The sequence below is a fragment of the Aythya marila genome (assembly GCF_965140915.1).
Source record: "Aythya marila genome assembly, chromosome: 17".
In the NCBI taxonomy this organism is placed as follows: domain Eukaryota; kingdom Metazoa; phylum Chordata; class Aves; order Anseriformes; family Anatidae; genus Aythya; species Aythya marila.
The window spans coordinates 2,713,499-2,739,245 of record NC_139058.1 but is presented as its reverse complement, the minus strand read 5'-3'; the positions used below and the strand labels follow the sequence as shown (position 1 = coordinate 2,739,245).

Here is a 25,747-nt window from a genome sequence, read left to right as displayed (position 1 = left end):
GGTCCTGCAACTATCTGGTTCGGGCCCGGTGTTATTTAATAGCTATGCTATTTAATAGCTATGCTTTAGTCACCAGGGCGGGCGCACGCTGCAGCGAGCCTCAGGCTCCCTTCCAGCTCCTCAACTGGGCTTTCCTCCCACGGGCTGGGTGCGGCACGGGATGGCGTAGATCAGATCTCCTCCTGACTCAGTATTGGCAAGGCTGAGGCATGCACACACCTGGAACTGGGACACTCCTACAGCAGGGGCAGAAGCAGCGTTCATCAACGAGCTGAGAAGAAAACTTGAAGTAATTACATGTCCCCTACAGACCTGGTTGGTAACAGCAGCAGGATGTATAAAAAAAGGCCACTGCAAGCAAGAATGCTGTCTCAGGACTGCCCTTTTCAAGTGCAAGGCCATTGACAGAACAAAGCAGAAGCCGACAAGACGGGGATGCTGTCCCAGGAAGGAGCAGGTTGGATAGCATTTCAGGAGCAGTGCAGGAAAACCAGCTGAGCACGGGCTGGAGCAATCCCTGGCTGCGTAACAGAAACCTCAGCCGAGCACGCTGCCGGCACCGGGTGCTCTGTCTGGTTCTGGGTGCCCCGATCAAAATGGGAAGAACTGGAGAGCTCACAGGGAAGCACGGCGGCAGCAAGGACAGGATTGGTAAACCTGGACCCGAGGGGAGCTCTGTGAGCCTGCAAAGGGAGCTCTAAATGCTCAGTTACCGGTCTGTACACAGCTACACGGGGACAGAAACCTGGTAATGGAGCGCTCAGTCCAGCAGACAGACAAGCAGCAGTGTCTGATAATTGAAAGCAGAAACCAGACAAAGCTCACTTTTAGTAAGGTATCTTAATCTCCAGTCTGTCAGGTCAATTTTGATGGAAGCAATCTGCCAACTCTTATTTTACTCTGTCTCAGAGGCCATTTTAAAATGAAATTCTGATCTAAGACGCTGCTATGCTATTGTTAAATTCTCTGAAATGAAAAAAGGCAACTCCCAAATATCTTATGACCTGCATAATGCAGGAAGTCTAACCAGATGAACCTAGGTCCCTTTTGTCCTTTATAAGCTATTAATCTAGTCTGCTTGCACAAGCAATGGATTGTGACATGCAAACCTTCGATATAAAGGATTCTGTGTACAAGCCAGTCTAAAACAAAAAGCTGTAAACAGTCACGATCATTGTTTGGCAGAGCAGCTGCATATTTTTTATTTCACTTTGCCTCTCGATCTAATTTGCTTTAGTTGCAACACTTTGCCAAAGAAATTAAACAACTTCTTATTGATAACAGACACCAAAAGAATTAGCATAAGAGTTTTCGGCTCAACAATATAGGGGAGGGACGCTGTGGGCAAGAACAAACCCTGCTGCTTTAAGAATGTGCGTAGAGCCACCACAGGCCATTCGGAGGAAAAAATCTTTTTTTTTTTTTTTTTTTTTTTCCTTTTCCCCTGAAAGATCTCTTTCTTTCTCTAAAGAGTCTCACGCAGTAAACCAGGGTCAATCTAACTCGGTATGAAAGTCTGGTTTGACCTTTCTGGGATTTAAACATGCTGTACCAGAACACTCAGCTTTTCAAATACGAGCTTCAGCCATTAAACCACCCACTCCGGGAGCGCAACTGGTCTCAACTGCCTGGGTGACTTTTAAACTACACCGAACATTACAGTCATTTAGAAACCCTGAAAACGTAAAGAAATTTTTTCAGTTCAGACTTACAAAAGCAATTTCCAGCAGTGCTGAGGACCCACACCAAGCACTGGGGCTGCCGCACCCCGCTCGCCGCCCCGGCAGGATCCGGCCCTGCCAGCACCAGGCACCAGCTCCAGGACCTCCAAATCGGAGCCGCTCGCGGATGGCAGCGTGGGGACACTCTTCCCCAACGGGGACCGAGCACTCACCGAGATTACAGCCCTGGAAAAAGGCACAGGAAGGTGCACGTACAGACAAAGCTGTCTGAGCTCCCGCAGTATTATGGGCTGGCTGACTTGTTTTGAAGCCTGGGCTGTGTCAGGCAGAGCCAGTTTGCTTCAGGGTTAAATAGACTGAAATTGAGGTTTAAGTTAAAATGCAGAGATTGTTAATATCCAGATACCTACTTAGACGTCAGCTTAAAATCCCAGGGAATTTAATGGCCGATGCTGTTTAAATCAGCTAATTTTCTTAATCGCTTTACACGTTGATTGAACTCGTGATGCGAGTGGTAAAAAAAGAACAAAAACCAACAGTTCCAAATAGGAAACAGGACACCAGAAGCCACCCTGCAAACCCAGGCACGGCTCCACACCGTGCTCTGATCTCCGTGCTGCCAGCTTCGGCCATTTCGTCCCATGCCGGGAGGCCGAGGCGCTCCCCACAGGGCTGCCGGGGGGCTGCTGGCACCGAGGGGCACCAGAGCCCGAAGGGAGCCCGTCTGCGAGCAGTTCGGAGGGTTTGGTTTTCCTTTTTCCTTTTTTTTTTTTTTTTCCTTTCCTCCTGGTGGAGATGTGTTGTGTTGTGCAGACAGGTTTGCTGCTTGCTCCGAACTGCCTGGGGTGCGGGGAGCACTGAAGACCGAAGAGGGGGGTGAGGGTGGGAAGGGGAAGGAGGAAAAAAAAAATAAAAGAAAAAAAAAAAAGGAAAAAAGAAAGCGTAACCTGACGTTGTTGCGAAATTACCTCCTTGGCAGGGCAGCAGGGCTGGAGCCTCGGCACGCAGCACGGCACGGGTTTAACCAAAGCTGCGGGGCCCGGCGGCACTTACCTTCCTCACCTCCTCACCTCCACCTTCCTCACATCCTCACCTCATCTTCCTCCCCTTCCTCACCTCCTCCCCTTCCTCCCCCCCTGCCAGCCCCGAGGGGTTTTGCTCGCTCCCCTCCCGGCCCTGCCCCATCTCGTTTTGTCACGAAGGACACGGCGCAGCTCCCCAACGAGGCTCACGAAGCTCCGAAAAGACAAAAGCACCAGAACCCCACGCCTCCACCCGAAGCGAGCTGCAGGGAAAGCTGCTCGGGATGAAGAAAAAAAAAGAAAAAAAGAAAAAAAAGAAAAAAAAAGCCAAGGATGAAAAAAAACACCACCAAACCCAAGCACAACAGGAACACCTCAGTGGTGCCATGGCGGCCCGGCAGCGAGCCCTCGGCTGTGGGCGCCTCAGGCCGGCCCCGCTCGGGCCGGGCCGGCTCCTCCCCGGCTGCAGGCGGCAGGAGGGACGGCAGCGGCCGCAGCAGCTCGGCGGTGGCGGGGCGAGGGTGTGGGGAAACCCGGGAGAAGGAAAAAAAAAAACAACCGAGGAGCCGTGTGACGAGCGGCGGCCGCGCTCCCCCGGCACGTTGGCGGGGCGCAGCCCGCTCCAGGCGGGGAGCCTGGCGACGCCGCCCTGCTCCTCCCGCGGCCAGCTCATTTGCCTGCCTTTCTCCCCCCTCTGATTTTTTTTTTCTTTTTCTTTTTTTTTTTTTTTTTTAAGCAGGAGGAGGTTGTTTGTTGCTCTTTTTTACCCCCCCCCCCACCCCACCTCCCCACCCCCCACCGCATTAGGCTGCTTCCATCTTTTGGTATTTATAAAAAGCCAGCCGCAGGCTGCGGCTGAGAGGGGGAAGGGAGGCAGGCGAGGGGCGGGCGGCGTTATTTATAGGCTCCCAAGGCTTGGGCTGCATTTTGCGAGCTGCCTTTGTCCTCCCCGACCGGTCGGCCGGCCTGGAGCCCCGCCAGCCCCGCCGCCTCCCCGCTGCTGCAGGGCGCTCCCCGGCCGCGGCCATCTTGTGCGAGGCAACGGCGGCGAGAAAAAGCCGCCGGGCGCCCCGCTCCCTCCTCGCCTTCGCCTTCCACAACCCCTCACAAAAGCCGTGGGGGAAGTAAGGGGGGGGGGGCGGGGAAAAAAAAAAAAAAAAAAGGCAAAAAAAAAAAAAAAGCCGTTTCCCTGCAGTGATCGCAGCGCAGCGCCGGCAGGCAGTGGGGGAGAACCCGGCTCGCCGCCGCCCCAGCCCTGAGGAGAACGCGGCGAGGAAGGAGAAGCCATGATGGCGGCTGCCCTCACACAACATGGAGCGCGACCGGGAGCGCCCTGCCCGCCGCCAGCCGCCCCTCCCGGCGCCCCGAGACGCGGTGCTTCCTCAGGCTTTTCACACAATAAAACCACCAGACTTCGGCGGGGAGGCCATTTCGTGGGCTGGGTGGCTGCACTAAAGCACAACTGCTGTGAATTACCAACTGCGTCACGGCTCGCCATCTGTAAAACTCAGGCTGCAAAGGGTCCCTCACTTGGAAGGCAACTCCCTCATTTTGGATTTACTTCCAGACCTCATTTTTCCCCCTCTCTCCAACCCACTGCCTCTCGGTATGAAGGATTTTACAGTGCTTTTCAGTGAGACATCCGCCATTAAGACTCACCGTCCTGAAAAACAGCCCCCCCCACCCCATTTTGTCACTTGCTTTCTTTTTTTTTTTGGTCGAGCTTCTGTAATTAGACGGATAAACATGTAAGGGAACCCTACCACCACCACCACCGCCTTTTCGCCTTTTTAAAAATCAACCTCAGTAACATCTTACAGTTCACAGGCAGATTTTTTTTTTCCTCTTTTGTTCAATTGAACAGCCACGTAATGCCTGCAATGGATTCACGGCGTCTCTCCGCAAACAAAAAAAAAAAAAAGCAGGGCTGCGGACAACCAAGCGCTTTGTGCAGAAAAAGAAATCCCTCCCTGAAAATAGGACATTTCAGATGTGCTGTAGATGTATCTGAGGAGAAGGAGATCGCCACCGCTCTTAAGACGACCATTAGGATCTCTCGCCCAGGACAATAACGTTAGCCGCACAGGCCTGGTCTATATGTTCCTCTGCAAGGGCAAAAGGGTTTACTTACCCGCGCACCATAGTTGAATGCAGCTCTGAAGGTGAAGTTGTTACGCTTTTTTTTTTTTTTAATATGGCTATAAATATATATGATCTGTATCACCACTTCTCTCATAAGTTTGCAAGTCAAAGCAGATCTTGTTGAGATTGTTATGGATCTTTATATGGCAGTGGTCTAGCATTAGGAAAAAAATCAACCAAAAAGCAAGCTATAGAAAACGTTGTCCAGCTATGTTGACTGACCGTACGCAGCGAGGAGTCCTACTCGAGGCTTAAATCTACGTTCCCGTGGCAGATTTACTCTGTACATAAAAAGGACGCTCAGTGTTTTTCCACGGAGCACGCAGACGCTAAAAATGCTCTCCTGCATAATTTTAGGCTGCGTATGTTAGTGTGAAGAAACCTGGTTAACAGTTACTAGTTGTAAACAGCTGTAAGCATCTCTTAGGTAGATATTTGGGTTTATAAGTAAAATATTTCAAAAGCATAAATGGGTTTAGATAAACAGACAAGAACATAGAGACATGCAAATGAAGGCTTAGAAATAAGGACCACTTCAGTAACATTAACATGAAAACTACACTTAGCAAGGACAGAATGGATTGGGTACTTACAACGTAAGCAAAGAGAAAAGAAAGCTTATAGTACAATTGCCTTTTTTTTTTTTCTTTTGCCAGAATTCAGTATTCCTATGTCTATATTTAAAACGTTACCTTTAAAAGCACCAGAGGAGTTAATAAAAATGGCCAGGAGTTAAGTGTTTAATACAGGAAATACTTTCTAAAATTTATTGTTCAGTCATCACAAAGCTCTATGAAGCTTCGAAAAAAAAAAAAAAAAAAAAAAAGAAAAAGAAAAAACAGAACCCAAACTGAACAACGAAAAAAAAAATCATGTATTTACTTTTTTTTGTTGTTGTTTTGCGTTCAAAATTGTTACTGCTGACAAAGGGTGTGCCATGACCTAGTTACACAAGACAAAGATGGATCCCGAACCATAAGGGAAAAAAAAATTTTTTTTTTTTTTGGGGGGGGAGGAAGGGCAAAAAAAGATATCTTCCTTCTTCAGCGAGCTCCTCTAAGCCTGCTGCCAGACCTTAAACACCCCCCTGGGCGCTCCTGCGGAGTGGCTCCTCAAATGGCAGGATCCCCCCTTTGTGGAACAAAGGAAAAAGCCCAGTTGGCCACGGCCGCTCCCTGCAGAAAGATGGCCGCCCGCGCCCGTGGCCTCTCCTGGGCCGTCTGCTCGGGGCCGCCTTTAGCGCGCCGCCTAAGAACGCCGGCTCCGATGCAAGCCGCGCGCTGATTGGCCCGCGCCCGCCCGCCGCCGCTCCCCAGCCAATTGCCCGCCCGCGGCCCCGAGCTGCGGCCCCGCGCCCGCCGCCGCCGCCGCCCGGCTCCGAGCCCCCCCCCGGGGGGGAACCGGCGATAAGGGGAGGGAGGGGGGGGGGGGGGACCGGGAAAACGGAGGGGGGGGGGGGCACGGGGCAGCCGCGCGGCCTTTAAGCCCTGAACAAAATGGAAGCTCGCCGCTGATTGGCTGGCGGGGCTTTAATAGGCAAAACCGGCCCCGTTTTTTTTTTTCTTTTATTTTTTTTTTCCTTTTCCCTCCCCCCTCCGTTCTCTCTCGGTGTCCTCCCCCCGCCGGGTGTCGCCGTGTTCTCTGTGTGTGTGTGTCCCCCCCCCCTCTCCATCCCCGCCCCGGTCTTCGCCGAAGTCTCCCCGAAGTTGTCCCCACCTATCGGTCCATCTTGTTTAGAAACACTCAGCGCTAAGGTAAACGCAGCGGGCAGATTCCACGCTGCGAGAAGAAGAAAAAAAAAAAAAAAAAAAAAAAAAAAACACCCCGCCGCACATTAAACAGGCAGCGAAGAACCTCAAAAAAAAAATAAAACCCGAATTAGACCGAAAATAAAAAAAAATCACCTCAGGGTGTGCCGCGGGGAGGAAGCGGGGGGGGGGGAACTGATGCCGGCCGAGCTCGGCGGCTGAGGGGCGGCCGGGGGCTGCCCGCCGTGAATGTGCAGGCGGCGGAGGGCGGTTGAGGCGCTCGCAGCGGTGAATTGTGGGAGGGCCGCCGCCGCCAGCAGCGAGCGCACACACACACACACCACACACACACACACACACGCTCACCTCACACACTCTCACACTCACACACTCACACACACACACGCGCACAACAATATGTGGTGGCTCGCGAAAACGGCAGGCAGGAGCCTGGCGGGCAGCCCGCGCCGGTAACCGGCCCCCATGTGAGGCGGAGAAGGAGGAGGAGGAGGGGGGGGGGGGGGAGAGCTGCGCCTTTTCGCCGCCCGGAGACGCACGGTTCGGCCGCCTCAGCGCGATGTCTTTCCGAGACACCAAGGCGGGGGAGAGAGCCAAGCACCCCGAGGATCATGGCAAAAAGCAGAGTTCAAGTGAGCCTGGGGCTTTTCGCCTTCCTTTTCCCCTTCCTCCTCCTCCTCCTCTCGCCTTTCTGCCTCTTGTCTCGCCGGGGTGGGAGAAGGGAGGGAGGGAAAGGAGAGGGGGGGGGGGGGGGACCCGGCTCGCGATTCCCCCATTTTAGGGCTCGCTTCGCTGTGGATTTCCTCCCTGCCTGGGTGTGTGTGGAGCTCGTTTTTTTTTTTTTTTTTTTAAAAAAAAAAAAAAGGAAGAGAGGGAAAAAAAAAAAAAAAGGGCTCTTTGTTGGATATTTTTTTTTTAACTTCACGGTTTTCTGGGTGTTTTTGTCTTTTCCCCTTCCCCCCCCTCCTCTCTCCCCCCTTTTCCCAGGTTGGATCAACGGAATGGAGAACAGCACGCAAGCCAGCACTTCTGTCGAGAAAAGAAATCACCATTGGAGAAGTTACAAGTTGATTATTGACCCGGCTCTGAAAAAAGGACAGCACAAACTCTATCGCTACGATGGGCAACATTTTAGCATGCCGGTGAGCGGAGGGGGGGGGTGAGGGGGGCTGTGGTGTTTCCCCCTTTGTATCGTGCCCCCCCCCAGCCCTGCACGCCTCACCCCCTGTCGGAGCCGGTGTTTTGGGGGGCTGGGGGTCTCCCCGGGTCGCGGTCACCCCCCGGCACGGCTGAAGGGGGGCCTGGGGGGGACAGGCACCAAAGTTACCGCCACCTGACACTGTGCATTCAACTGTCAGGAGCCCTACGAGGAGCCCAAACCTGCAGCTTTCTTTCTGTGTTTTCAATCCGTGTGCATTTCCCAGCAGTATTGCAATTTGACACGTGTGTGTGTGTATGCGTGTGTGTGCTTTTCCCTTCCCTCGAGACAGCCCCTGCTTCCTTGGGGTTTATGTTTTTGTTTTATTTCTGCCTGAAATTTCAAGCACTGTTGTTGTCGGTTTTGTGCTTTTTCTCCTCCTCCTCCCAGAACTCGGGAATCGCTCCTGTGGATTGTGTCAGGGATCCCAGAATAGGGCGAATATGGACCAAAACTAAGGAGTTGGAGCTGTCTGTCCCCAAATTCAAGGTACTGCCCTGACTTTTGGCTTTTGCTTTGTATTCTTGTTTACTTGGGAGTGTAGCCTGACTTCCAAACAGTTTAATGAACCGTTTAAATGACAGTCGTCTCCCTATTAACATTATTATTCAGCAAACCGTTTAACAATAATCCTGTTCTATAAAGATAACGAGAAATCCATACATCTGCCTAACGAGATCCCTTGGACGTTTTGGAGCCGTGTCTGGGGGGCTTCTCCTTGGGTTGGGGGGCAGCAGAAGGGGGCTCTGCTGACAGCACTGCTCCAGCCAGGGAGCCAGCTCCGGTCAGCTGCTGTGGGTTCATCCCCTTCATCCTACAGCCTCGGAGGCAGCTTTCTTTCCCCAAAGTTTGCAGGAGGCTTTAACCCTCTCCCTCCTGTGCCATCCTAATGCCCTCCTCCGTGCTCTTTAACGCCGCCGGTTATTGTTACCTCCTCCTCCCCGCTTGTGCCCTCTTCCAGATTGATGAATTTTACGTGGGGCCAGTGCCTCCCAAGCAGGTCACCTTTGCCAAGCTGAACGACAACATCCGCGAAAACTTTTTGACCGACATGTGCAAGAAATACGGCGAAGTGGAAGAGGTGGAGATTCTCTACAACCCCAAGAACAAGAAGCACCTGGGCATCGCCAAAGTCATCTTCGCCACCGTCAAGGGTGCCCGGGAGGCCGTCCAGCACCTTCACAACACCTCCGTCATGGGCAACATCATCCACGTGGAGCTGGATACAAAAGGTGAGGGGCACGTTTTGGCCCGACGTGGTGGCGGTTTGCAGTGCCCATGCCCTGCCTCTCCTCGAGCAGATGCTGTTGCAGGACCACAAGGGCTCGGCGATTAAAAATACAGAGGGAGCGCCCCTGTCCCCCCGCGTGCGTGTCTGGTTTCTGGGCCCTTTGCAAGTCACGTGGAGCCAAATGTGTTGTCAGTTGCTAGGAGACAGCCCTGTAATTTGCAAAATGCTGCCATCCTGCCGCCCCTGCTCCCCCAGCACCCGCCGGCCGCTGGGTCCTGATCCTGCTCAGCCTCCTCCCAGGGCTGCCAGATCCCCTGGCTGGCAAAGTCTGGGGTTTGGGGCAAAACTGGGGGATCCTGGCACCCAAAACAGGGGGATTCTGGCGGTGGCAGCGGGGCTGGGTGCCGTCCTCCGCGTGCCTGGCATTTCATTGATGCTTCGTGGTGAACTCCCGGCTGGCAGCAGAGGAGTGCACAGCACTTGACAGCGTGAGTGTGCGTGTGAGTGTGTGTGCAAGTGTGAGGCTGGCTCTTAAAGCCACAGGAGCCCCGCGTCCTGCACGTAACCAGCCCCAGATCTGAGCACTGGGGAGCCCGTAAAGTTCCTGGAAGCGTGGAAACGCTGCGTCTTACTGCTTTCTCTCTTCTCTTTCCTCCAAGCCTGTTAGTGAAAGACTTGCCTAAAATGTGCCCCAATCTTAAAAATCCTCTGCAGCTGAAGGGGTGTAGACATAAACACGGAGTAGATCAGTTGTCACTTGGACTTACTCATTGCAACCCCGGCACTTCCAGCTTAAAGCAGACCTGCTGCACATTTTCTTGGGAAGAGGACGTTGTAAGCACCATTTTCTTCCAAAAGAGAAAAAAAAAAAGTGCAATGCTGATGCGTTTGTGCTGTATTACATGGTTTTGACAGTTTTGTGTACAACCTGTGCAGCAGTTGGTATGCCACACGTGGTAAGAGGCTGTAGTAGGACGTTAACTGACGTGATTGAGCTCCGGTAGAGGAAAAATCACAGCAGCACTCTAATATTTTCTCTTCTAAGCTAACCCTGGCTTTACAGATGTGTGCTTTGAAATTCTAATACCATTCCTTTTTACAGGCAGGCTCTTTCCCTGCTTACTTTGAAATTTGGAGGTTAAAATTCCATCAAACAAAAAATTAACCATTTGTAGTTTTAATAATGCAAGCTACAGCAGGGTTACAAGTAGAGATACCTTAGTGACAGGCATTTTAAACGAGCTGATCGTACTGCATTCCTCCTTGTTTTCCTCCATTCATAAACTACTCACAAGTCTTGGACAGACAGCTGTTCAAGAAAGTTAGCTGCCCATCAGGGAAAAGAGGGCTTCTGAAGCTTCTGTTTCTTGGGAGAAAACATCAAAATCTTAGTTTTAAATTGCATTTTTGTTTCATTTGCCATCTGTGTGCTTCTAATCTGTTTTTTTTTTTTTTTCTTTCTTTTTTTCCTGCAAATGTATCTGTTTGGCTCCAAATGAGTAAGACTGTCAGTGTTTTATAAGCTCACAGAGTCAAGTGAAAATATGATTCCTAAAGTAGCATTAGCAGGTTAAGTCGTTCTTCATGTATATCTGCCTCTATGTGTGTGTATATATATATCTACATATATATATTTGTATGTATTTCAAGCTATATATAAAATATCCCAAATTTCTTCCTAGTATTCAGCTTTTCAAGAGCATGGTAAAATTAATGGTTGGTTGAAAGTTTGATTTTTGTAGTCTAGCAAAATAAATATGAGGAGTAAAAGTGTTTTATCTGTCTGACCTGATCACAAGCCTGGGAATCTGGAACTAATAATTCCAGTTCCCTAATCTAAGACGGGCTAATTTAAAGCAACTTCTCTGCCTCACTTTGTCCCGCAGGATGGACACACTTAATAATTACCTGGCCTTAGAGAAATAGCTGAGAGTAGTTTCACGTTCATAAAGCAATTTGAAAATGAGATTTGTGACTTTTATCAGGGATCCAAGAGGAGTTATGAAGCTTTCTAACAATTATTTTACATTTATTTAAAAAACGGTTTTCAAGTAAACCCAACGCTTCCGTATCCACGACGCTGTGGTTTCCTGGGGGTGTGCATGTGTTAATAATTCCAAGCATTTTAGGCCTTGTCTTGAAGAGATCTATTTTGTTATGACTTCACTTGAACTTAAACAGTTTACATAGTTGACGATGTGGCTCAAGGCTTTATGAAATGAGATCTGAGAACCAAATAACCTCATCTACAGCATTTATTCAAGAGAAGTCAGTCCTTTCCCTGTGCAGCATCAGGCTGTGGGTGCTTTGCTTTCAGATTGCCCAGAGTGATTTGCAGGCAGCTTGGGGTCTGATCCCTCAGCGTTAGCCAGGGAAGTTGTGCTGTTCCAGGGGAGTTGTTGCCTGAATCCATGCTCAGGGCTCAGGTGCTGGCCCTGTCCATTTTCCTGTCTATTCTTTATCTTCCAGAGCAAAAGCCAGCAAACAGTCTTGGAGTCTGGTTCTGTTCCTTTTGAAGCGGATGGCAAATTTCTTACAGACTGCAAAATAAGTAGGATTGGGGTTTTGTGGTCATGAAAAATCCAATTTTAAGAACTGGGTCTTACCTAGAGTTCAGGGATGAGCTGGGAGTGGAAAGACTGAGTCTCAGTAGCGATATAAGGGCCGTTTTGGTTCTCTAGCTTTTATTCTTTGAAGGATGCTATCGAGCACACCTTTAACTGGGGGGAAAAAAGGATCAGCCAGTGTCTTTTTGGAAAAGCACCGCTAACGGTTTTGTCCTTGGCACTCCCAGGCATCGTGTGTACATTAATAGCAGCCAGTTTCTGCTAGCAAGGTGGGTTGCGAGAGCTTTCTGAAGTGGCTCTGGGTGTTGGCAGAGGCTTGTCCCTTTGGTGAGAGTTTCACTTCTCAAATCTGCAGACTATTTGCTTGGCACGTTGGAGAGGAGGGAAAAGTGGTGCTCTCCAGAAAGCATGGTAAAGAGCAGAGCTGCCAAGCAGACTGAGAAGGATTTAGGAAACCTCCTTGGCTTGGCTTGAGAAAGGAGTGTCTGACTTTGCTTGCCCTGCAGATTATTTAGAAACGATCCCTACAAACCTCGGAGGTGATGCTTGTTCCTCCGTGGCAGGGATGTGCAGATGCCAGGAGTACATATTTTCATGCAGGCTGTGTTATTTCTCTTTACTAAACTCTCCTGTTGTGGTTTGTGCAGGTGAAACCCGCATGCGGTTCTACGAGCTGCTCGTTAATGGTCTTTACACTCCTCAGACCCTTCCCGTAGGCACCGAACAGGACGCGTCGCCAACTGTGAATGAAACCCTCCAGGTATGGTTTGCTTGGCTTTTTTTCTAAGAGTAGCATTGTAGAAAATTCTAAACAACCACTTCATGAAATTTAGCTTTTTAACACTATTACTTTAGCTTCATTTCTCCCACCATAGTTTCAGTGGACATTACTACTCCCCATTTAAATACTCCTTGCTCCTAATTGCCATAGCGTCTGTAACTGCAAACACAATGCATGTGGCCAGTCTCTGCCTGTGTCTGCGTAGCGTGGTAAGTGCTCTTTGTATTTCTGCATGAAAAATACCTGCTGAACCGACAGCACGTGCCCTGCTAATGTTAGAGATTCCTGCAGTTAGGGGGACAGATCGGGTCTGTCCCTGAGATGAGATTATTCCCTTGAAGACAGGGGGAATGATTTAAGTGGTACATTGGCCTGGTGTCTGCAGTAGGCAATACTTAGAGCGTGTGCTCTTCAGCTGGAAGAGGGGAAATACCAAATCTTGAGTAGTGCCATCAATTCTCCAGAATCTTAATTAGTCACCGGGATCATTTTTTCAGAAAAGCAGTGTGCAAAATTGCTGGGTTTTCTTAGTATTTAGGGTGTGATTCTCTAAATGGATTTGTGCAGGTAGCTGCTCCCCTACAAACCCCACTAGAATGAGGGGGGTGAAGGGAAACGAAGCCTGTTTGTGTGGGGTCACCAGCCTCCCTGGCTTATCTCAGTCTACTTTGGCTCTGATCAAGGCTTGGGAACCCATTTTAAGGTATCAAGTTTTCAAAGAGATTTGGCAGAAGTTTTTGAAACTTTTAAGTATAAATTTATTCTCTCAACTTCTTTGTGCTCTTAGGGCTCCTTAAAATGCTGTCATTTCATTAAATTTGCAGGCAGGTGTTTTCAGGACAGATTAAGAGATGTGTAGTGAATGTGAAAATCCCACTGATCTGAAAAAATAAAACCTTCCTGTCTCACTGCTCACCCCCATGGGAACAAGGCAAAGCCCCTGCATCTCTTAACAAAATCACAGAGGCTGATTCTTCCTTACCTCCCAGCCAGGTGTTTTTTAGGGCAGAAGAGGAACAAGTAATGATTTTGCATTGAGCAGGGCCTGGCTTTGCTTTTCTGCCCGTTACAGCACATCCCAAAGAAAATTGGCCAGACTTGTTTACTACTTTTTCAGGGTTAACAGCAAAATGCTTCGTTGATGATATCCCCCCAAGTAATCCCTACTGTAATTAAGATAGATTCTCTGGATATTGTGTTTGGATATTGTATTGTTATCCTGAATTGATTTTTCCCCCAATTACCACCATAATTATTGCTTTGTGGGTAACTTTAACTGTTTGCATCTTGTTCCTGTCAGTGGGACCTGCCAGCAAGCTTGTTTGCTGTGGTACTTCAGTAAAATGCTCCCTCTGTTAGCTTTTCCCCTCGTGTAGAACAGCAAGGACCTGACACATCTGTGAGCCACAATCCCTCCCTTGAGACCGTATCCCAATCCCTCTGGAAAAGAGTTCACACCTCCACGAGAGGCGCGGAGATGTGGGCTTTAGCAGGGAGCACGGTGTGATGTGGCTGCTTGCTGAGCTGCTGAGGAAGAATCCTTCCTGATGTCCGTGTCCCTAGGGGTAGGTGAGAGCTCAGCTGGGGGTTGTGTGTGACAGCAGGTCCTCTGAAAGGCCTCTGCACCTGCCTGTGCCTGGGAGAGCAGCAGTCAGCACGCAGGGACACATCCCCGGGTCCTTTTTGGGAGCTGGAGCTCAGTCCTGCCTCTCCTGCTACCAGGAGGAGTCTCCGTGAGCTCTTGCTTTGCTTTATAGAAAATTGATTGTGGCGCTGATGTTCAGCAGGGCACTGTTATGACTCAGCAGTGTCTGAGTGGGAGCAGGGCTTCTCCTAGAAACCCCCTGAATGTGCCTGTGAAGTGAATTTCAGAGCAATGACTTGGCTGCTCCGCAGGCTTGGAGGGTTTCAGTTTTCAAACGCCATGTTCAGGAGTGCTCTACCTGAGCATTGTCTTTGTGCAGGGCTCACAACGTATTTTTAGCAGCTGGGAACTTTGTCTTCCCTTTCTGCCTGTAGCCTGCTCCTTCCTTGATGCCGAGGAACGTTTGGCAGAGGGTGGTGGCGAGCAGCTCCTGCAGCTGGACCAGCACAGAGCCCTCTTGCCTTCAGCAGGCCTCCGCAGGCAACTTGGGAACGACAGGGGGGTTTGATTGCAGGTTTGCAGTTTGCAGGTTTGCAGGTTTTGATTTGTTCACACACAAAGTTTTCTGAGATCTGAAACTCTCAGATTATGTTCTCAGACTTCGCAGTTTTACTGCAGGATTTTTATCATTCCCTCCTTGCCGTGCAGACGAGCTGTGTGTAGTTGCTAGAAACCTAAAGGTAGCTGTATGGCTGCGAGTCTTCTGCTCACCTGATGCTCTTGGGCATAGCTTATGAAGGATATTGTTTTATCTGCTTTCTTCCTTCTCTTACAGACAAGTTCTTCTTTGCTCCTTAAATTTTTATTTTCTCTTTAAATTAAGGGGAACTGTTCATAATGGGCAATGGTTTATGTTTTCAGGGATGCTGTAACCTATTTTTCTTTGCTACGGAAATCAATTCAAACTCTCAGGTACTCATCTCCGAAAACCAGGCGGATTAGACAAACAGCTTTTCAAAAGTGTGTGTTTTAGGTGCTTTTCTCTTCCCTCTTTTTGTAGTTGACAGATTCCCTGAAACGCCTGAAAGACAGCAACCTTTCCTCTGCGGGATCGTCCGTCACCCCAAACAGCAGCACGCCGTTCTCCCACGACACCGCCTATTCCAGCTGCCGCCAGGACACCCCCAACTCGTACAGCCAATTCACCCCGCAGTCCCAGGGCACGCCCCACACCCCGCGCCTGGGGACGCCGTTCTCCCAGGACTCCACGTATTCCAGCCGGCAGACGACGCCGGTCTACCACTTCGGGCAGGACAGTGGGTACAAACCCAGGAGACACGAAACCAAATTTACGGATGCCTACAACCGCCGGCCGGGGCACCACTACGTTCACAACTCGGCGGGTGTCTTCCGAGGGACGGAGCATCAGTTCGGCGCGTTCAAATCCCATCCGCAGGAGCCGGTCCAGTTCTCGCACACTCCTCCCCTCAGCCACTCGGGTTCTTCGAGTTACAAGTCGGCCTTCTCTCCCTACCAAGCACCAGCCGTGTTCCCCCAGTCCGAGGAGCAGCAGTTTCCCCAAACTTCCAGGGAGACGGAGTACCGGAGACCTGCGCCGCCTCCTGCCGAGATGGTTGTGGAAAGCAGCGCTGCCACGAGCATCGATTTCGTGCCGGTGAAGGAGAAACCGGAGGAACCTCCGCCCTTGCCAGATTCGAACTCTGCTCCTGAGCCGAGCACTGCGTCCTTCTCTCAGACCCCAGAGAGGAGCGAGACCCCTGGCACCCCCACCATGGAGTCTGAAATGCAGCATAACAGTTTAGACTCAAGGATTGAGATGCTCTTAAAAGAGCAGAGAACAAAGTTACCCTTCCTTAATGAACACGACTCGGACACCGAGGTCCGAATGGAAGGTAGCCCCATCTCCTCCTCTTCCTCCCAGCTCTCCCCGATCCCGATGTACGGTTCGAACTCCCAGCCCGGTTACAGGGCTCAGACACCTTCCTCGCGCCCTTCCAGCACAGGCCTGGAGGACATCAGCCCCACGCCCTTACCTGACTCCGACGATGACGAGCCCATCCCTGGAACGGCTTCTCTCAGCCAGAACTCCAGGGGGACGTCGGAGGCCGGCATGACCCCCATCGAGCAGCTCAACAGGACCTCCAAAGTCGAGCCCTCGGAGGCTAAAGAAATGGTGCCTGGTGACCAGACCCCAACGTCCGAAAAAATGGATGAGGTAAGTGAGCTGGAACCGGGTCACCAAGCTCCAGACCTGGGCACGGAGGTGCTCTTAAGGTGTTTTTTTTGTGTTGTTCTGAGTGTAGGATTTTCTGGTGGCTTTTTCTTTTGCTCAAGGCAGCTGGAAACGAGCTAAATGTGACACCAAGTGATGGGCTTAACTTGCCGGTCTCCAGGTTTCTTTGTTTCTGACAGCAGCCGGCTGCAATTTATAGCTTCAGGAGAGCTCAGGGACTGAGCAGTCTGGCCACTGCTCACGCTGTGAATGTCCTGAGTGTCAACAGACACTTAAGCCCCTAGAGCAGTTGATGGAGCACTTTCTGCCCTCGCTCTGGTCTCTGGACGTGGGGGTGTGCGTGCACACACTTGCTGAACGGGGCCGAGGTATTGGACGCAGACTTGGTGCGAGCTCTGCAGCTCTGTGCCAGCTGTCTGGAGCAGGAGGCAGTTGCTGGGCTTTGGTGCTCCCTGCGCTTGGAGGGAGCTGCGCGGGGTGGAGTGGGGCCAGCAGACAAATGACGTTGCGTGGTGTCTGTTTGGGACCTCTGCAAAAACCCTCTCAGTGGCGCTGCAGCAGACGTGTGGGTCCTGTTCGGCTGTGCCAAGGAGCAGTCGAAACAGAGCTTGGTAAATGCCAGAGCCTTTCTCCTCGGCGTTTAGGGTAGTAATGCAGCAAGTGAAGCTGCTGTCCCTGCTGCACCAGGACTGTGCGGGCAGGAGACCCCAGAGATCCGGGATCTGATTTGGGTGAATGCCCTGAGTGTGAGAGATCGGTGCCACGTACTCGTGAGAGTTTGCTGGGGTTCAGCTGGCAGGGTGGGTTTCTCTCCAGTGGTCCACGGTTGTGAGGTTTTCACCCCAGAATTGGCTGCGTTTAGGGGAGGGGGAGCTCCTGCAGAGTGCAGGTGGGGAGGGGAGGCGTGCAGCAGTAACAGTGCCTGTCTCAGGATCAGGTAGGAGAAAGTGTAACTGCACTGGATAGTTTGTGCTTTCTCTGTGCCTTTCCAAACCTGCCTGGCCTGGCCGTTGTTGTTTAGTCTTTGAAACAATTCAATCCCTTGGGGTCTCACTCCTCATCTGGGCTGGCCCAGGCTCCCCCTGGGGAGGTGCATCCCGGCCGGTGGGAGCTGGTGATGAGTTAATTAGGAGCAGGGTTCTGATTCCTTGAGCTTGGCCTGGCAGCCTGAAGAGGGGATGCTCCAACTTGTTAAAACCCAGGAATAAATAAAACGAGGAAGGCTTCCTTCCTCTCCTCACCCCTCTGGGCTTGGGTCTGTCATCCTTACCCTCGTGCAGGAGAGTTGTGGGTGATTGTGCCGACGTCGAAGCCCGTGCTAAGCCTTTGTCTCCCCTTAATGAGATGCTGGTGTCAGAAGTTCACGCCGCCGGTGCTATCACCACGACAGGAGAGCCTCGACCCTCCCAAGGCGCAGCGGTGGGAGCGGGGGCTCCGGGTGGGTCCTGCTGCCTTCCTCGTCTCCTCTCCTTCCCCAAAAAGCGGGCTGCTCGTTGTCAGAGCTGTTTGTTCCGTCCTCCTCTCGGTTACAAATCACACTAAGCTGTTCTGGCGCGTTGGGAGAGCTGCCTGCGCCTTCCCTTGCTCCTCCCGATGCGCAGAAACCATCTCCATGTGGTTTTGCTTCCTTTCCCCGCCCTTCTCTCCCCCCCCCCAAAGTTGGTTTTTTTTTTTTTTTTTGCTTCAGAAAAGGGCTCTCCTGGCTTCCCTCTCTTTTGCTGGAGGAGCAGAGCCCAACAGTGACTTAAGGCAGGCTGAAATTTGAGCTGCAGCTTCCCAGCTGAGCCGGAGAGGGGCATTGAGTGTGGCGGAGGGCTGGGAAGCTGAACCTCGGGCTCCGGCCCCTCGTGATAGCACCCAGCAGCTTCCAGTCCTGCGGGGAATCCTCCAGCAGGGCGGAGGGAAGGCAGCCCCGAGTGTTTCCAGCGATTTTGGCGTGGGGAGCCGAGCGGAGGTGATATATTAGAGCAGGGAGGACTTGTTGAGTGTCATAAGGAAGCAATAAAGGGCAGAGTTTGAACTCATTTGCTTCAAATTCAGCTTTTGGAGGGCCTGAGCAGCCCCTGGCCTGCCCCCCTTGGTGGCTGCTCCAGCTGGGAACGTCTCAGGGCCTGCAGGGACAGCAGCGAAGTCGCGGGGAAGTTTTACGTGAGGCAGCAGCAGCGTGTGAAGGACCTCCTCCTGCCCCCAGCAGAGCAAGCAGCATTTCTGTCAGTGACTGCCGGCACAGCGCTGTTTGTCCTGCAGGTGAGGCGCTGTCAGATCGTCAGGGAGGGCTTTTCAAAACCTAAAAGATGTCCAAGAAGGAAGCCGAGTTGTGTAGGTATTTTAATAACACTTCTGAGGGTAGCGAATTGCCAACTTCCCTTCCTGTGTTTCTGAACGATAACAAGGCAGGAGCTGTGACGATTTCTTCGTCGTGGGATCTTCCTGTGCCGTTCCAGAAGCGCAGAGGTTAAGGAAGCACCCTTTGACGTTCGGACATCCCATCTGAGCCAGGGCTTGTTTTTGCTTGGCTCGGTACAGGAAGAGGCCCTGCCTCTGTGCCGGGGAGGGTGGCAGGATTAGAACAGGTCACGTTGCCGCGTATCGATGATGCCTTTCATGTTGCAGCTCACGAACGTATTGGTTTGTGCGCGTAGCCTGCGTGTAACAGGAAGGCCGTGTGATTGACAGAGGTATTTTTCCAGATTTACAAGTCCAAAAATGCTTCCTGAGCAGGGCTCAGCAGCCTCGGGTCTTCCCGGTGCTCTGGCTCAGCACCTCGTTACCGCGGTGGGAGGGGTGCCTCAGCCACGCCGAAGAGAACGATAAAAACAAAGCTCCTGAGACACCAGCGAGGGGCGAGCGGCCCTGCTGTGAAGTTCAGGGAGAAGCCTGGAAGCTGAGGAGCGCACGGCAGCCCTACAGGCACCTCACTTATGTGCTTTTGTCACTTGTGCTCCGCGCCGGGTGGCCGCGGTGGCTTTGATGCCGTGCGGGACGCCGAGGTGCATCCTGCAGGACGGCGCCGGCACCGCTGCGACAATCCTTGTGTGGTCACGGGCAGAGCTGGGAGAAATCCCTGCTGAAACGTCACACCAGCCCTCCGGAGCCTGAGCAGGACGCGGTGACAGCCCTCAAGGCACTGCATCGAGTCCTGCACCTCCCCACGTGGCCGTATCCCCGCGCTCCGAGGGCTCTTCCTGGGCTGCCGAGTGCCCAAGTGATGTGTTCGAGGTAAATGGTGGGGAAGGCAGAGCCCGGGAGCTCGGATCCTTTGGTTTCCACAGGAACTGTGAGAGCCCTCGTGCCATCAGGGGCTGGTAGGGATGTGTGGTGTGTACGGGTCCACCTGGGGTCCGATTTACAGCTGGGGTGGGATCCGGCACCACTGGGGGGAGACGGGGGAAAGGGATGTGGCGGTTGCTCTGCATTTTGTTTTAATTGAAGAAAAGAGAAAAAACGGAGAGCGGCGGCGTGTGCCCGGGCTCATAAACACTTTTTTTTTCAAATTTTCCTGCCTCCCGAGCTCCTGCGAACGCGCTCACGCCTGACAGAACCGGTTCCTGATGGAAACTCCAGCAGGAGGTGTGCGTGGTGACCGCGAGTTTCCAGAAAGGCAGCCAGCCCGTGCCAGGCAGCAGATTCGGGCGGCTGCTGTGGTTCCACGCGGGAATCACATAGGGCAGCCCAAAAATCCCCCAGCAGATGACTTCAGTACGGCCCCGTGAGCCTGCAGAGATGCGCTCGGCGCTGCCTGTTCTTCAGAGCTGGTCCTGAAAGGCTGCAGGCAGGGAGTGCTGCCTCGTGCACCCTGCTGCTGCTGCAGAATTACAGAAGGCACAGGGCTCGGCTGGAGTTTGCTGGGTTGTGGCTGACTTTTGGCTTGTAGCAGGCTCGGGGTTGATTCTTGGAGCTCCAGAGCAAAGGGCCGGCCGGCTCGTAGGGAAAAACCTCAGCTGAGGGATATTTGGCTCCACAATTTGGTTGCTCCGTGATGCCTGGCTACTTCAGGGGCAGCGTGTCTTGCTGGTAAGGCAGCTAGAAGCGGTGAAGTGCTTTGGAGTGTAACTGAAGAATAGAAAGCAGGCTGTGGTTGGGAGGCTCAGTGCTTCTCTCACTCTCTCATATCAGGCCAGGGCTTTGAGGCTTTTCCATTTTGCATATCTCATAGAAATGACACTGCTGTCCCTTTTTTAAATCACTGTTGCCAATTATACTCTCGCCACCAGCTTGGTTCTGCCTTCATTTTGCCACCGGTGCCTTCCTGTACGTTCTCAGTTCCTAGCGGACCGGGCGCGTGGAACTGAATCCCTCGTTCACAGGGAGAGCGCCGCTCCCTTCGTCTTCACGTGGCGTGTAGATGCTCTGCTGCTCTGGAAAGCTGAATCCAAATCACAATGTTTAACCACAGCACGCAGCTCGTGGTGGAACGGCGCTCGCAGGTGAGCTCTGCAGACCCCTTCAGCCTCAGATTTTGCTGCCTGTGGGCTCTCCCTCTTCTTCTCAGCGCTGGGATTTGGGCTGTGATACTGTCCAAATGCCATAAACGCAACCTGTGGGAGCTGCCACCGAAGTGACACGTTTTTCCTCGGGGTTTCTCTGCCCCATCAGCCTTCTGGTTGCGTTTCACATCCGAGGCTCGTGCAGAGTGACCAGGGCGAGGTGCTGGCTGCCGGGCTGTGTCGCAAGGCGCGCCGACACCGAGAAAACACACCAGCACGTTGGGTAATCGGGAGAAACAGGGAGAAAATAATGGCTGGTAACACACCGTGCTGGCAGCCGCCAGAAGAGCACCGATCTCTGGGGCTGCTCCTGGCTCCGTGCGCGGCTGCGTCTGACACGGGGCGGCGAGCAGGCGAGCGCCGAGTCAAATTTCTGCAGGCTGCTGCCTCGCCTGCGGCCCCCAAGCAGGCACCGCTCCTCAGCAAGAGGCATTTTGCATACGCCTCAAGCTGGAGCCCCACGACTTCGCTCCCCCCCCCCCTTCTATTTGTTCTGATTTTCGGCTGGTGCCTGGCGAAGACGGGGCGAGACTCAGAACGAAAGCCGTGGGGCCGTTAGCTGCGTGCGTCACCCCCTGCCCACGAGGGCTCCCGCGGCCCGGGCGCGTTCCTGCTGGCTCAGGTTTTGGTACGAAAGTGCAGCGCTGGCTTCGGGAACTGCTCGTTCATCACCAGAGAGAAAGGTTTCTCACGTTTTTCAGCTCCTAAAAACAAAGGGGGTTTAGAAAAGGAAGAAATGGGTCGGAGATAGAAGTCTTCTAAAATGTTTTTGACGTGCTGAGCGCTGGTTTCCCAAGCTGCCAGCGGTGTGGGCAGGCCCGAGGAGGTCAGGATGCCAACAAGCAGCCAGGTGGCAGGTCGGGGATCCCAATTTCTCCCTGGCTGACACGGGCTCGCTCCTGTGGGCGTTGCAGCAGGGTGGCCCCGGGAGCAGCGAGCGGAGGAAGTCGTTCACGGCTGGGGCTCCGGCGCTCGCTCCCTGCGCAGGGGAGGAAACGAAACTGCTGCTGGACCTGGGCTGGAGGCAGCGCCCGTGGCTGGGAGGCTGAGCTGCAAAAGCGGGTGGCAAACGGCTGCAGGACGGCGTCCAGCTCGCCGGGACCCCTGCCCTTTGCACGGGCGCTTCGTGGGGCATTCGGATTTGCAGGCAGCTCTGCCCACGTGTGTTTTGTGGAGTTTGCATTTCTGCAGTGCCAGTGGCTGCGTGCTAAGTGATTTCTCGCACACCTTTGGCTGGCTCACGTCCCAGTAGCTCTCCGTGCCCCCGTCCTTCCCCCGCTGTGCACGCTGTGTGTCGGTGCTGCTCCCTCCGGAGCCTACACAGGGACCGCTGAGGCAGGCGGCTTCTTTTCAGGTTTCCCTTCTCCCCCAGGAGCTTGTTATTTCTGGTGCCTCACGTGTGCCAGGCAAAAAAAAAACACAACAAACTACATATTTCTGGTGATAGCTGCGATACTCGGGGGAACGGGGAGCTCAGAGTGCACGGGCTGGGCTTAATGTTGGTGCACACCTCTGGGGATGGCTCTCCAGCCCCTCTTGCTGTGTGGTTGCCACAAGCTGGCATTTATTTCGGTCGGTCCACATGCGTGGCTGGGATGTCCTGGTGCAGGTAACGGAGATCTTGCCTTAAAGGAGGCACCTAAATGCCAGCAGCTGTCGCCGTGGTGCCACGAGCATTTTGCTAGCGTCCAGGTTGGGGTTTTTCAGGGTCGAGCACCACGCAGTCAGTGCCATCTGGTGTGGGATCTGAAAAGGTTTTGGTGTCTGGGCTGGAGAAACCCAAGCTTTAGATCGCACTGTGCCATTAAAAAAAATACATATTTAAAAAAATAACACAGAAAACAACAAAAACCACAGAAGAGCAGCTCGTAATAGTCTCTAGATTCATGAATTGAGTTGGAGCTTTGCTCTGAGTGACTGTTGGGCTGAACGCCCGGCCGGGTGTAAGAAGGGTGAGGGTTGGGCCCCGGTTGTGACCCAGTTTTGCACGCGGTGTTTGCAGCTCTGTGCCAAAGTGCTGGGGTCAGCAGCTCGCCGCGGTGCCCCCACGTCTCCGCGGGCACAGCCCCACTGCCGCTGCAGCCAGCGCGGCGTGGGGGCGATGCACGTGGCGGGACGAGTGGCACGGCAGTGAGAAGCTGCTCCTTGCAAACCACGAGGCCAGCTCTGCCTCAAAATTATTAAAAAAAAGAAAAAAAAAAGGCTGTGCCTTCTAGCTGGTCGCCCAAATGTGCAGCCCAGCAGCCTCAGGTTGGTTGGGAGCCTTTCTCACAAGGGTTTCCTGCAGGTCCCTAAATGAGCAGCCTGCATTTTGGAGATATCTATAACCTCAGGTTAATGCACCGACCTGAGGGGAAAGCTGTTTTATTAAAAAAAAAAAACACCAACAAACCCCCAGCTGTGTGGTTCTGAGCGTGGTCTGGAGGTGGAGGAGAGCACAAAGAGGGTTTGGAAGCGGTGCGGTGAGCTCCTGCGGCTCAGCCCCGGCGTTTCAGCCCAGCTCTGGGGGCAGGCACGGAGGAGGTGAGCAAAGCAAGTGGCAGCGACCTGGGGACACCCGACTGAGCCTTGGGGCCGGGCTGGCAGCGTGAGGAAAGGAGCAGGGCTTGCCAGCTGCTCACCACGGCCGCTTTTCCCCTCCAGCGGTCGGTGGTGGCAGCAGGCACCGGGAGGAGACTTTGCACTAACTCACAGCAAGCCAGGAAGGGCCTGGCTCTGCCTTTTTTGGGCTGTTTTGGGGTTATTCCCTGCGGATAAGTGGCTGTGTGCAGTGCTGCTCCCATGGGATCACCACCAGGCTGGGCCGATTCCCAACTGGGAGCTCCTGGGGCCGCTCCCTTCTCAAACCCACCCACGCAGCACCCCGTGGCCACGAGCTTCGTGGCTGAATTTGGCTCTAGGTGAGAAGCGTTTCCATGCGCCCGCTTTCAACCTCCTGCTCGCTAATTAGGGGACAGGTGGGGAAATCAGCACAGCACAGCACAGCACAGCACAGCTCACCTCTGTCTCCCCGTCTCCCCTCCCTGGTGTATTTTCTGCCCGAACAAATGGCAGCGGGAATGCAGCCCAGCTGCAGGGTATTTCCACCCTGGTAATTCACAGCAGTTGTGGTTAGGCGCTGTAGTTTGCATATAGCGGGGATAGTTCAATAGCCAACGGTTGGTACCTTCTAGAAGGCCACGAGAAATGTCGTGTCACGTCCCGCGCGGGGATTATTTTTGTTAGGGGCTCAGCCAGTAGATGCCAGCCCCAGGGGTTACCTTTCCATCACCTGAGAGCAGCTGTACGGGGAGAAAGTTGCCTTCCCGACAGAGCTCTTCCTCCCTGAGCATCATCCGGAGAGGGGGAGCTGGAAGGCGTTGTGGCTGGATGCTGCTTTGGGTTTTGTCTTAGGAAGATTTTTCCTGGTTTAATGGATGAGCTGCATTCCTCAGCTGCTGTGCTTGATCCCGTGCTGTCCGACTGCCTGTTGCTAAATCGGCGTGGCGAGAGAAGGGAAAAGCTGAGCAGGAAATAAAGCAGTGAACAACTCGAGATGCCTCCGGAGAGAAGATCTGTAAGAGAAGAGGAAACGGTACCAAAGGGGAACTGTCTCACTGGCCTCACCCTTACTTTTGAGGAAGAACGCCTCTGCTCAGCCTCTTTAGCTGTTGAAGTAGGCTCCTCGGAGTGAAGCAGCTCCCGTGGTCCGACTGGGATTTAATGCCCCCGCTGCACTTTGCTGAAGGACTCGTTAGCCTGCGTTATGGGGCTCAGCAAGGGAACGGAGCCTGCCGAGCTCCTTAGGGTGCCACTCATCAGCTGTGGCCGCTGCTGCAGAGGGCTCCGAGCCTGGCCACAGCGACTTGCCGAGAAGTTTGCCTCTCGAGCTTCTCATTCCCCTGGGCCATTCTCTACTGCTGCACTTACACCAGGAGCACTTACACCACTTGCAACGAGAGCTTCGGCCTCGCTGCTTCCATGCTTTTTGTGTCAGATGGTCGAGATCGAGTCAGGCTGAGTGGTCTCGCCTGCAGCAGTTCTGTTGGGAGCTTCCTACGAGCCCCAGGTGCTTGTGTCCCCCCAGCTCGGGGCGGTGGCAGCGGCTGTCTCCAGAACTGGAGGCCACAAGTTTCCTTAAAATCTTACCACGTGCCACCGTGACTGCAGTGAAGATGATGACGAGGTCCAGCGATGTTACTAGCAGTTTTATTAGTATTTTCCCTCAGGAAAGGGAAAAGTTAAGGTAAGAATTAGGACTTGAACTCTCTTCCCTCCTTGCTCCATGCCTATCAGGTAGCAAAAAGCTGTTCACATTTGGGGAGTTGTTCTGGGCCACCTCCACCAGCTGTAGGCTTCAGGCTCCCAGGCTTTCTTGCAGGTGCCAAAAACAGTTGGGCCCCGTTGTTTCCCAGCCGTACGGACAGGTCAGGGCTGCAGCCTAGAAATTCAGGGCAAGAACAGCTCAGGCTGCTGGAGAGGGGATGGAGAAGCCGGGCTCTTCATTTGGGATGCCTCTGGAGAAGGAAGGGCAAAAGTGTCCGCGCTGCTGCGTGCCTCGGGATGCTGACAGCACCTGGGTGGAGAGCAGCGAGCAGAAGAGCATTAAAGGACGATGTTGATGGATGGTCTCACAAAAGCTCCTCTTTTTCTTTTGCCCGGTGTCCTTCAAGGCCTCGATTCCTTGGTTTCTGCCTTCCCTGCTGAGCAAAGTCCACGCCGTGCAGGCTGCGCTGCGAACGTCCAGCTCCTACAAATGAAACTGCCGTGGCTGCTAACGCTGGAAATGCAGAGAGAGATGAACAAAGTGCTGAAAATGCTGCCACAACAGCAATAGCCCCGTGATTTCAGGTTCTCCAGGGTACAGAAGTAGTGTGTAAAAGGGGGAAAATATCAAATCGGCCTCGTCCTGCTGATTAGAGCTTGTTTAAATACAGCGTGTGCACAACCTGTTCTTCAATAGGCCGATATCAGCTGGGGAAGCCAGGCTGTTTTCCAAGCTTATCTGCTTTCTTATTGCCCTGTTGGTAGCGAGATCTGAATCCGTGGCTCC

The 25,747-nt window shown here is 53.0% G+C and overlaps 1 protein-coding gene across 1 annotated transcript in view; it reads left to right on the top strand.

Moving 5' to 3' along the window:
* Positions 1-7,119: 7,119 nt before the first annotated feature.
* SETD1B (SET domain containing 1B, histone lysine methyltransferase) overlaps positions 7,120-25,747 on the top strand; it is a 45,232-nt gene continuing 26,604 nt past the window's right edge. Inside the window, exons 1-6 of the mRNA XM_082774333.1 lie at positions 7,120-7,244; positions 7,600-7,754; positions 8,201-8,299; positions 8,772-9,042; positions 12,256-12,368; positions 15,035-16,210. Coding sequence (XP_082630459.1) covers positions 7,172-7,244; positions 7,600-7,754; positions 8,201-8,299; positions 8,772-9,042; positions 12,256-12,368; positions 15,035-16,210 — 1,887 coding nt within the window. The 5' untranslated portion in view covers positions 7,120-7,171. The remainder of the gene's footprint in view (positions 7,245-7,599; positions 7,755-8,200; positions 8,300-8,771; positions 9,043-12,255; positions 12,369-15,034; positions 16,211-25,747) is intronic.